Source organism: Parus major, chromosome 22 (genome assembly GCF_001522545.3).
Source record: "Parus major isolate Abel chromosome 22, Parus_major1.1, whole genome shotgun sequence".
Lineage (NCBI taxonomy): Eukaryota > Metazoa > Chordata > Aves > Passeriformes > Paridae > Parus > Parus major.
The window spans coordinates 198,804-209,064 of record NC_031790.1 but is presented as its reverse complement, the minus strand read 5'-3'; the positions used below and the strand labels follow the sequence as shown (position 1 = coordinate 209,064).

Genomic DNA, 10,261 nt, shown 5'->3' with positions numbered 1-10,261 from the left:
CCAAGTGAGGAAAACCAGCTGGCTCATTTATTTCCCACCTCCCTGGAGCTGACAGCCACGGGAAGAAGGAATTCCCTGGTACTGGGGTGTACTGCTGTGAGCAGTGCTAGACCTTCATGAGCATCAGGGCACCTTGGGCTGTGGCTCAAAGCCCATGAACACAGATTTTCCAGATTTGATCACAAGAGAAGTACACAGTGCTCACCAAAATCCCCTGAAATATCTTTGTCCAGGGAAAGCAGCTGCTGGATGAGAACTTCCCCACTTCTTTACTAGGTTTGGGCTAGAATTGGACTGGCACAGGATGAAGTTTTGAACTGCTGCCAGTATAAATCTGGTTTGGTTGTGGGTCCTTGATCCCTTCCTCACTCCCCAGCTTCCCACCACAGCCCTCCATCCCAATTCTTTTATGCTCTATGCCTCTTTTTTGATGCTTTGACGTATCTTGAAGTCTTCTTGCTCACTGCAGCCTCCTGCCATCCCTACAGGTGTCTCTCCTTCAGGGTACAGCCTCAGTCACCCCCAGTGTTCCCATTTCTCCCAGTGGTTTGTACCCTTTGGACTGAAATCTCACTGTGCCACGACACAGGACATCACTGGGAGCAAATATTCCTCCCAGACACCACCTGGATGTAGAGGAATTCATAAAAGTTGACTTGAAATCCCATCCTGGTGACATTTGGGGACAGCAACCCCCCAGGGCAGGGCTGGGAGAAGCCCAGCTGTGAGCTGCTGATGGAGTAGGAGAAAAATAAACCCCAGAGCTGGTTCCTGAGCAGGGAACAGTGTGACCCCAGAGCTGGTTCCTGAGCAGGGAATAGTGTGACCCCAGAGCTGGTTCCTGAGCAGGGAATAGTGTGACCCCAGAGCTGGTTCCTGAGCAGGGAATAGTGTGACCGTACTGGAAAGGAGCCCTGGAAAGACGATTGAAGGCTGATCTGGCAAAGAGGATTAGATCACTGAGCCAAGAGATAATTCAGGGATGGGATGGAATTTGCAGAGAATTTGCAGAGCTCTGCAAAGAGAAATTACCCCGAGCCAACCCCTTGGGAAATCCACACTGGAGTGCCCAGGGCACAGCAGAGAACTGGGGAGGCTGCTCTGAGCACCTCCAGCAGCTGCAGCCCACAGCCCAGCTGAGACCCCCACCTGCAGAACCTCCTCTACTTGTGGGACCACTCCAGAGGGATGTGGAGCTTCTGGAGTGAGCCAGAGGAGGCCATGGAGCTCCCAAGGGCTGACCCTGTGCTCTGGAGCCAGGCTGGGACAGCTGGGGGTGCTCACCTGCAGAAGAGATGGTTCAGTGAGAACCTAAGAGCTCCTTTCAGCGCCCTGGCACAGGCTGCCCACAGAAACTGTGGCTCCTCATGGATCCCTGGAACTGTCTTCACAAGGCAGGGTGGGATTGGGTGGTCTGTAAGGTCTCTCCCAAGCCATGGATCCTTGTTTGTGGTTAGAGGCCCACAGGGAGCCCCCAAGGACCCCAGAGAGCAGAACTGGGGGAGCTCAAGGTGGCCACTCTCCCCACAGACTGGTCAGGGGGAATATTCAACCAGGGGTGGGTGTGGAGTGTGACAGTGCAGACCTGGAGGCTGACCAAGGTGGAATCTCAAATGACCTTCCCATCCCTCCCTGCAGATGTTCACCTGCAGCCCAGGTAAGGGAGAGCCCCTGATTCACCATTCTGGTGATTTTTTTAATCCAAACAAACCTTCCCAGGCCATGGAATTCGTCTTGCAGAGGCAAAGCTGATGTGTTTGCTTGGCTGGTGCCCTGCCCATAAGGAAAATACCTGCTGTGGGATCAGCTTAGGTTCACCTATTTGCTCAGGAGGCTGTGCAAGATTCAAAGCTTCCAACAAAAGAAGATAAGAAAAAACAAACCCTGGGAGGTTAACAGGGTTTGCAGATCGGGTTCACTGGGGCCCAGAATGGAGGTCAGGGTGTGGATGTAGCAGCGTTTCACAGAACCATGGAATCATTTGGGCTGGAAAAACCCCAGGACCATCAGGTCCAACCATTCCCCCAGCACTGCCAAGGCCACCACTGACCCATGTCCCCAAGTGCCACATCCACACAGCTGCTAAATCCCCCCAGGGATGGGGACTCCACCACTGTCCTGAGCAGCTCTGCTAGGCCTGGGCTGCTGTTTCCACAGAGGGACCTCAGATAGATCCAACCCAAACCTCTCCTGGCACAGCTTGAGGCCGTTTCCCCTTGTCCTGTCCCTTGTTCCCTGGGAGCAGACCCCAACCCCCAGCTGGCAGCACTCTCCAGTCAGCCTGTGCAGGAGCAGGAGGGTTGGAGGGCACAGACCCAACCCCAGCACCCAGCTCAGTGCCCAGTTTCACCCAGTTTCTCATGCATGAAACGCCTTCCACCCTCTGGGCCTCTCTGCTAGACTGCCTCTATCAGAATGTGTCAGCAATTCAGCCCTGATAAGTCGAGCCCAACCCAGCTGGCAAAGCATTTCTGATCTGACATTATTTCCACTCATGGACTTCGACTCCTGGGCAGTGACTGCAACACAGCCCCATGGGCACTGCCCACCTCTGGAATGTTCTGCACTGTTCCCTGCACCCAGGAACAGGCCCTGACCCGAGGGGCTGCTCCTGCCCCACCGCAGCTGCTCTGCCTGCCAAAGTCTCTTGGGGCCTTCCCAGCCCCCTCAGAGCAGGGTGGGAGCAGGAAAGGGGTTCAGCAAGCTCCTGGAGCACAGTGAAGTAATTTTTTTTGGGAAATCACCCTAAGGACACAGAGCAGTGCTTTGAGCCCCTCATAGCAAGGCTTGGAACTGGGGGGGTCTGTAAGGTCTCTCCCAACCCCACATCCCCATGGGAATCTTCATTTGATCCCCCATTTTCACTCCTATTCCCTCCTGCGAGCTGTCAGTAACCCCATCCCCAGGAAAACCAGTGGCCCTCCCTGTTCTGGGCCAATTGGCCACTGCCAGGACTGGAGGGGAGTGGGAGGTGGGATTTCCTCCTTTTGGGGAAAAGAGGTGGGGGAAAGGAGAGAGCTTCCTCCATTCTCTGCAGGAAATCCTCCCCAGAAGAGCCCTCATCATCCACTGGGGATCAGGCACGTTCTGTCCCCATTGCACAGCTGGCTGCAGCAGCAGCCACACCATTCTCCTTTCCAGTCTCCCCACTGCTGCTGCACCAGGCTGGGACATCCTGTGATTGCCCCCTGGGGCTCTCTGGAGGAGAGAGAAGAAATCCAAGAGGAGAGCTCAGGACTAAGCTCTGTCCAGAGCAGTTTAATCTCCTCTTGGGCCCTGACCTCACATCACCCCATGCCAGCCCCCGTGGAGCTGGGCTGACACTGGGCTCTGCAAAGCGGACTGGAAACTTCAAATCCGCTCTGGCCTCGGCCTGTCTGGGCTCCTTCCGGCTGCTCACAGAGCTCTGAGCACAAACAGCTCCACAAAAACAGGTGTTTTCATCAAAATCAAATGGGTTTTGCATACAGAGGAGCCACCCTGAACCTTTGGTGCCAGGTGTCAATGAACACCACGCAAAGAACACGAAAAGAAACAAAACCAAGAGAGAAGTGAAAACTCAACCAGTTTTAAATCCATTTACTGACTTCACCACACAAAAATAAAAACAGTACAAAGAGCTGTAAAAAATTGTGATCCTTCCAAGCAAGGTGCATTTCACTGCAGCAGAAAACAAATCATGTGCTGGTTCAAGCCTAAAAAGTGGGAGTGTTTGGCAAAAAACCCTTCTGTACCAACTGATACCATCCATGGAAAACACATATTTCCAAAGGGAAAAGGTTCTGTGCACCTTGACCCCTTTTGTTTTTGCATAAACACCATAAAACTCAACCAATTCCCAGAGGTTTGGGGCAGCCCACACTGTTGGTAGAACACACCAGCCCCAGAAAGTGCTGGCAGGGAGATTCTGGGGGAAAAACCCCAGAGTTCAGCCTGGTGTGAGATCTGCTTCTCCCCAGACCCAGGGCTTCCCAGAGCCATGAGGTGTGTCCTGGTTTCCCTAAGCTGCTTGTGCTTGGCTCAGCCTGGGATCGAGCTGTTTGAGGTCCAAAATATTCCCTCCCCTGTTGGCAGCAGGGTGGGATTCCCAGAGCCCAGAGGATTTGAAACAGCTCCCAGGATAGAAAAATAAGTGGATGGTGGAAAAAAAAACCCCATCACCTTTCTAAATTATTATTCAATTAAAACCAAAACAGGACAAAGCAAGCGAAGAGCACTCACACTCCAAAAAGCGCACACATTCAGAAAATCCTGGCTGGAGCAGCCCAGGAGCACACGGAATTCCACACACTGGAAGAGGGTTTGTATCCCTGCTGTCACCAGCCCGAAGCCTGTGTCCCCCTCCCCAGCCTGGCTGATCCCACAGGAACTCTGGAGCAGGGTGATTTGCTGCAAGAGGCTCCCACCCTTTCCCCTGAGAGTTACATTCCCAGTCCTGTTTCCCTTCCCTCCACCCTCCTGCTCTCCAAAACAACTCCTGGAAGTCCTTTTAGCATCCTAGATGTTTCCTAGGGAAACTCTGAGAATCTTTAAAGCCAAGAAGGACTCTCATGCTCACCAAGAGCCAGCAAAAAAGGACAAGGAAGATTTTAGGGTTTGGAGAAAGTCAAGCCCTCTCTCCCCTCTTGGAATGAACTATTAGGAAGTCAAAACTAGAGTGGCAGCTTTCACAGTGACCAGAAAATGGCTCTGCCCTTGTCCAAGGTGACCAAAGAGCAAGGTGCTGATTGTTCCCAGGCCTGGGAAGGCCAGGAAATAAAAAAAAACCAGGAGGGAATTTAGGGAATTTAACCATCCTGGCATTCTTCCCGTGCAGTCAGTCGGCAAGTGCAGGACTGGCACATGCCTGGCACCTGATGTGGTACAGCTGGCTTCCTCAAATCCATTTTTTTCTGCCTACACTGGAAAAATCCAAAGCAGGAGCCAAGCAGGTACTTTGTGCCTTCTCCAGAAACATCCCAGCTTGAGCAAACCTCTGGGGAGTAGAAGTACAGGAATGAAAAGCACCTCAGCCCTTGGTCTGAGCAGTACCCATCCAACACAACTGCAGGGACTGGGAGCTTCACTCACCCCAAACTCCTCAGGGATTTATATTCCTTCCTTCTACACTTGACAAGGGGGAGGAAGCAATCTTCCCATCTGAATCCCTGACCCCAACAGGGCACGGAGCTTCCCCAGCCTGACCCCTCCTCCACAGCACTGTACCACAACCAACACCCCCAGGGCAGACAGCTGAACTGGGAGCACTGGGAGGGAAAGGACCTGCACAGAGCATGAAGGCTTTGAGCTACACCACAAAAACTGCTTCAGCATGGCCAAAGGTGTGTGTGAGAAAGGGAATCCGGGTGTGAAATCTGAAAACTGATCAAGGAGAGAAAACCCAAATCTGAGGCTGTGGTGGGTCAATTCCAAACAAGTGCAAGAGAACTCACAGGCTCCCAACTTGAGCATCCAAACCCAAGGGATGGAGGAGGAGAGGGGAGAGACCAAGGCAGCTTCGTTCCCAGGCAAGGGACAGTCCCATGGCTCATTGTGCAGCAGATCCTTAATTTCCCCCACAAAAAGGAGGGCTCAGTCCAGCAGGTGGCAAATTCCATTGCACTGGGACACAGAAGTTCTGGGTGTGCAGTTCTGGGACTGGCTTTTCCAGCAGCCAGACACCCAGGGGGAAAACAAGGCAGCTGGGAAAGGAGCAGTTTAGGGAAGTGAGAAGTTTTATCAAGGTGCAGGTGCAAAACAGAAAGCGTTTTCTCTCCTTCCCGTGGACTGAAATCCATCTGAGGCAGCACTGCGTTCCCATTGGCAGCTGTCATAATCTGAGGAGGAATCTAGATCTGGAAAGGCAAAAGGAAAGGTTGGAACTACCTGAAAGCTCAGAATTACTCTGCTGATCTGTCCAGCCTGAGTGGGCTGAGAAGCTCCCAAAGCAAACATGAGTTCTTGCCTTTGTTTTCCTACCTTTCCTCTTCCCATGGCAGAAAATAATTACAAGCACAACTGCCTTGAAGGGCAAGAGCTGGAAATAGGCATCAAGGGAGAGAAGAAAGGGATTTCTCTACAAATCCTACCCTTCTCCCACTAAAATCCTCTCAGACAAGTCATTTGGATCAGTGACAAAGCTGTTCAGCACAGCCCAGCTCAAGACTGTCCCAGCTGCACCCTGGGTCAGCTCTGCCAGCATTTCCCAGTCTTACTTTTTCCATTTCCTGGCAAAACCCTGTTTCTACACCAAACTGTGCTTTCCCAAACTGAGTTGGGACTCTGGGACCCTTTCTAATGCAAAGGCCAATTGTATTTCCAACACACACCAGGCACCCCAACCCCCACTTTGGGCTGGGTCTCACCTTTTGATCCAGTCTCTGATAATCACCAGATTTGGGCCGTCGACCAGTTTTTGATCTTTTTCCTTCCAGAGCAAAAGCAATGATCTTTGGAGAGAGAAAAATGGAGACAGAGTGAGTGGAACAGCAGCTTCCAACAAACCTGTGGTTTTTCATTCACCTGCTCCTAAAACCCTTCTCCTGTGACAAAGTACTTAAAATATGTAAATGCCAGTACTCAACCCCAGCTAAGATGGATAATGAGGTTTGCTCAATGAGCAGAAAACAGTGAGAATTTGTTTTTTTTCTCCTCCCTCAAAACCAGCTTTATGTGAGAAAAAACAACCCCAGTCTTGTGTAACCTGCTACAGAACACTGTCAGTAGGGAACTGTCAGAGAAAAGATGTGAAGGGGATTTCACACTGAACCAAACTGGGAGATACTGCAGTCAGGATGAGGGGAAAGGGCTGAGCAGGTCCCAGTCCCAACTTCAGGGCTTGAGGCTGGCTGCTCACCTTCCGTTTGTTGTGGTAGGCCACGTACAGGGCCGCAACGATAACGGCTGTGGTCACCAGGTAGGCAAAGAAGTGGCTGCTCTCTGAGCGGGCCCTGGGCAGGGAGGGAACACTGTTCCCTGTCTCCTGCTCCAAGGAGGTGTCACTGCCCTCCTCAGCCTCCTCCTCTGCAGCGGTTTCTTCATTTTCCACAAAGCTGTTGTCCTCCACGGCAGAGGGAGACGAGTGTGACACAGGGCTTTGGTCCTCCTGGGAGTTCTTTGGATTGTCCTGGCTGTGAGGCTGCTCGCCACCAGCACTGCCTTGGCTCTCACCAGCACTGCCTGGGGTCTCAGCCTGGGCCTGCTGCCCACCACTGCTGCCCCCATTTGTGTGTCCACTACTGGTCTTGCTGCCCTGGGTGTCAGCCCTGTTCCTGTCATTGCTGTCCTGGTTGGTGTTCTGGTCCTTGTTGCTGCCCTGGGTGTCAGCCCTGTTCTTGTCATTGCTGTCCTGGTTGGTGTTCTGGTCCTTGTTGCTGCCCTGGGTGTTGCTGCCATTTGTGTTCTCGTTGTCCTTGTCGCCGCTGCTCTTGCTGGTGTCAGCCTTGCCCTTGTCACTTCCGTCTCCCTCGGTGTTCTTCTTCTCAGAGCTGCCAGGCTGCTTGCCATCCTGGCTGTTCTGGTCTTCACTCTGCCCGTTGTTGTTGCTGCCACTCTGGCCATCAGTGCTGCTGCCAGTGTTGCCCTGTCCCTGAGTGCTGCTGCCTGTGTTGCCCTGGCCCTGAGTGTCACTGTCTGTGTTGCCCTGGCCACCAGTGTTGCTGCCTGTGTTGCCCTGTCCCTGAGTGCCACTGTCTGTGTTACCCTGGCCCTGAGTGCCACCGCCTGTGTTGCCCTGGCCACCAGTGCCACTGCCTGTGTTGCCCTGGCCCTGAGTGTCACTGCCAGTGTTGCCCTGGCCACCAGTGCCACCATCTGTGCTGCCTGTGCTACCACTGCTGCTGTTCTGGCCTCCATTTCCTTCTTCCTTGCCTCCTGCATCGTTGCTTTCGCTACCCCCATTTGCACTTTGGCCATTCTGAGCATCCTCCGTGGCGCTGGTTTTCTGTGACTCCTTCTTCTTCTTCTCCTCGTCCTCTTTGCTGTTATTTTCAGTCGGATTGTTGCTCTGTTCCTTGTCTTTGTTCACATCCACGTTGGTCCCGCCATTCGCGCCTGTTTTAGAGTTGCCATTGTTGAGTTTATCCTGCTGGTTTTTGTTCTCTGTGGATGTGCTCTGTTTTTCCTGGTTGTCAGCTGCTCCAGGTGCCCCGGCTGCCCCCGATTCGCCGGTCTCCGTTTGTGAGGTCTCTGCTGTGGGCAAACAGGGGGAGCAGTCAGTCAGTCGGCACCGGGGGGCTGAGGGCTGGGCAGCAGAGGGGAAATCGCCCCAGAGGGACGCTGGAACCCCCGGGGGGAGCCCACAGGGGCCGGGGGGAACCCACGGGGGCAGGCGGGAGCAGAGAGGGAAGGGAACCGCGAGGGGGGTGGGGAACGGGGGTTCCCAAGGCGGGAGGGGGAACCCCCGAGTGACCGGGGCTCACGGGCAGAGCCGCAAACCGAGCGCGGGGCCTGACCCACCCCCGGCCCCGGGGCTTCGCTGCCCTCTCCTGCCCCTGCCACAGTTCTCCCGTCCGCTGCAGCTCCGCGACCCCTCCCCGGACCCGCCAGGCCCCCCGCTCGGTGTGCCAGAGGCTGCTCACCCACGGCACGGGCGGCGCAGAGCGCCAGGAGCAGCAGGAGCAGCAGCGGGCGCGGGGCCTCCATTGCGGGCGGGCCCCTCAGCGCCGGCTCGGGCCGCAGCTGCCGCTTCCGGGCACTGATATCGCGAGATATGGGAGGGAGCGAGAACGGCGGCGAAGGGGCGGAGCCGAGGGGAACGAGGTGGGGCTCGAACCATTGGGCGGGGTCCAGCGCGCGGGGCGTGGCTTACCGGGGTGCTAAGGGCGTGGCCGCGCGGGTGGGCGGGGCTTGTTCCGGCTGGGGGCGGGGCTTAGGGAGCCGGAGCCCTTCTGGGGGCCGTTGGCGCCCCCTGGCGGCTGCGGTGCCCCCTCACGCAACATCTCCGCGGTCACGGCCGCATTTTGGGGTGAAACCTGCCGGTTTGGGGTGAAACCTAACGCTTTGGGGTCTGCTTCCCGGCCCTGAGAGTCCAGGCCCAAACCGGGCCGGGGTTTTTTGCCCTCTCGGTGTCACCGTGGGAGCGGCCCCGGCGCGGGTGCTGCTGCTGCTCCCGGGGCCTCGCGCGGCCACAAAAACCCCAAAATCCCCGGATTTCACCCCAAAACGCCCCCCCGGGACTTCAGCCCAAATTCCCGCCGGGATTTCCACCCGAAACCCCCAAATTTCACCCCCAAAATTCCCGAATTTTGCCCCAAAATCCCGGGATTTCATACCAAAATCCCCTGGGATTTCACCCCAAAATCCCAGATTTTCCCCCAAAATCCCCAAATTTCAGCCCAAAATCCATCCAGAGAGTCCTGAGGTTTTGGAACCAGTCCGGGGATTCTGGACTATTCTGCTGGACCCCGCTCGGTGCTGAGGTTCCAGATCAGCCAGGACAGTCCAAAACCCCGGGAGAACCTCAGCAGCCTTCAGGACCCTCGGGACGGATCCAGAACCTTCTGGAAGACGCTCAGGACCCTCAGGATGGATCCAGGACCTTCTGGAAGACGCTCAGGACCCTCGGGATGGATCCAGAACCTTCTGGAAGATGCTCAGGACCCTCAGGATTTATCCAGGACCATCTGGAAGACGCTCAGGACCTTTGGGATGGATCCAGAACCTTCTGGAAGACGCTCAGGACCCTCAGGATTTATCCAGGACCTTCTGGAAGATGCTCAGGACCCATAGGGTGATCTAGACCCTCAGCACCACTCAGCACCCTGCAGGATAGTCTAGAACCTGCAGAACACTCTAGAACCCACAGAACACTCTAGAAACCGCAGAACGCTCTAGAACCCGCGGAACGCTCTAGAACCCGTGGAACGCTCTAGAACCCGCGGAACGCTCTAGAACCCGCGGAACGATCTAGAACCTCAGCACCAGCCAGGATAGTCTAGAACCCCAGGGTGGCTCCAGAACCTTCTGGAAGTCCCTCAGGAACCTTTCATGGAGCTTTGGACCCAAACCTGCACCAGTCTCCCTCTTTTTTTTCCCTTTTTTTCCCATTTTTCCCCATTGCCACCCAAATTTTCCCATCCGCCCCTGGGATTTTTCCCGAATTTTCCCAATTCCCAGGACTTTCTTTATTCCCATTTTGGTTTTTTTTCCCCAATTCCCTTTTTTTCCCCCCATTTCCGCTTTTCCACAATTCCCGTTTTTTTTTTCCCCAATTTCCATTTTTTTTTATTCCCGTTTTTTCCCCTCAATTCCCCCTTTCCCCCCCCCCCGTTTTTTTTTCCCG

At 54.8% G+C, this 10,261-nt stretch overlaps 1 protein-coding gene across 1 annotated transcript; it reads right to left on the bottom strand.

Annotated features, from left to right (window-relative positions):
• Window positions 1-3,562: 3,562 nt before the first annotated feature.
• Window positions 3,563-8,674, bottom strand: TGOLN2 (trans-golgi network protein 2). Its single transcript, XM_015648743.3, has 4 exons — window positions 8,559-8,674; window positions 6,836-8,169; window positions 6,345-6,428; window positions 3,563-5,834 (listed from the first exon to the last, which is right to left on the bottom strand). Exons 1-4 carry the CDS (start codon window positions 8,620-8,622, stop codon window positions 5,829-5,831), a joined length of 1,488 nt encoding a protein of 495 aa, XP_015504229.1. The 5' UTR covers window positions 8,623-8,674; the 3' UTR covers window positions 3,563-5,828.
• Between the last annotated feature and the right edge of the window lie 1,587 nt (window positions 8,675-10,261).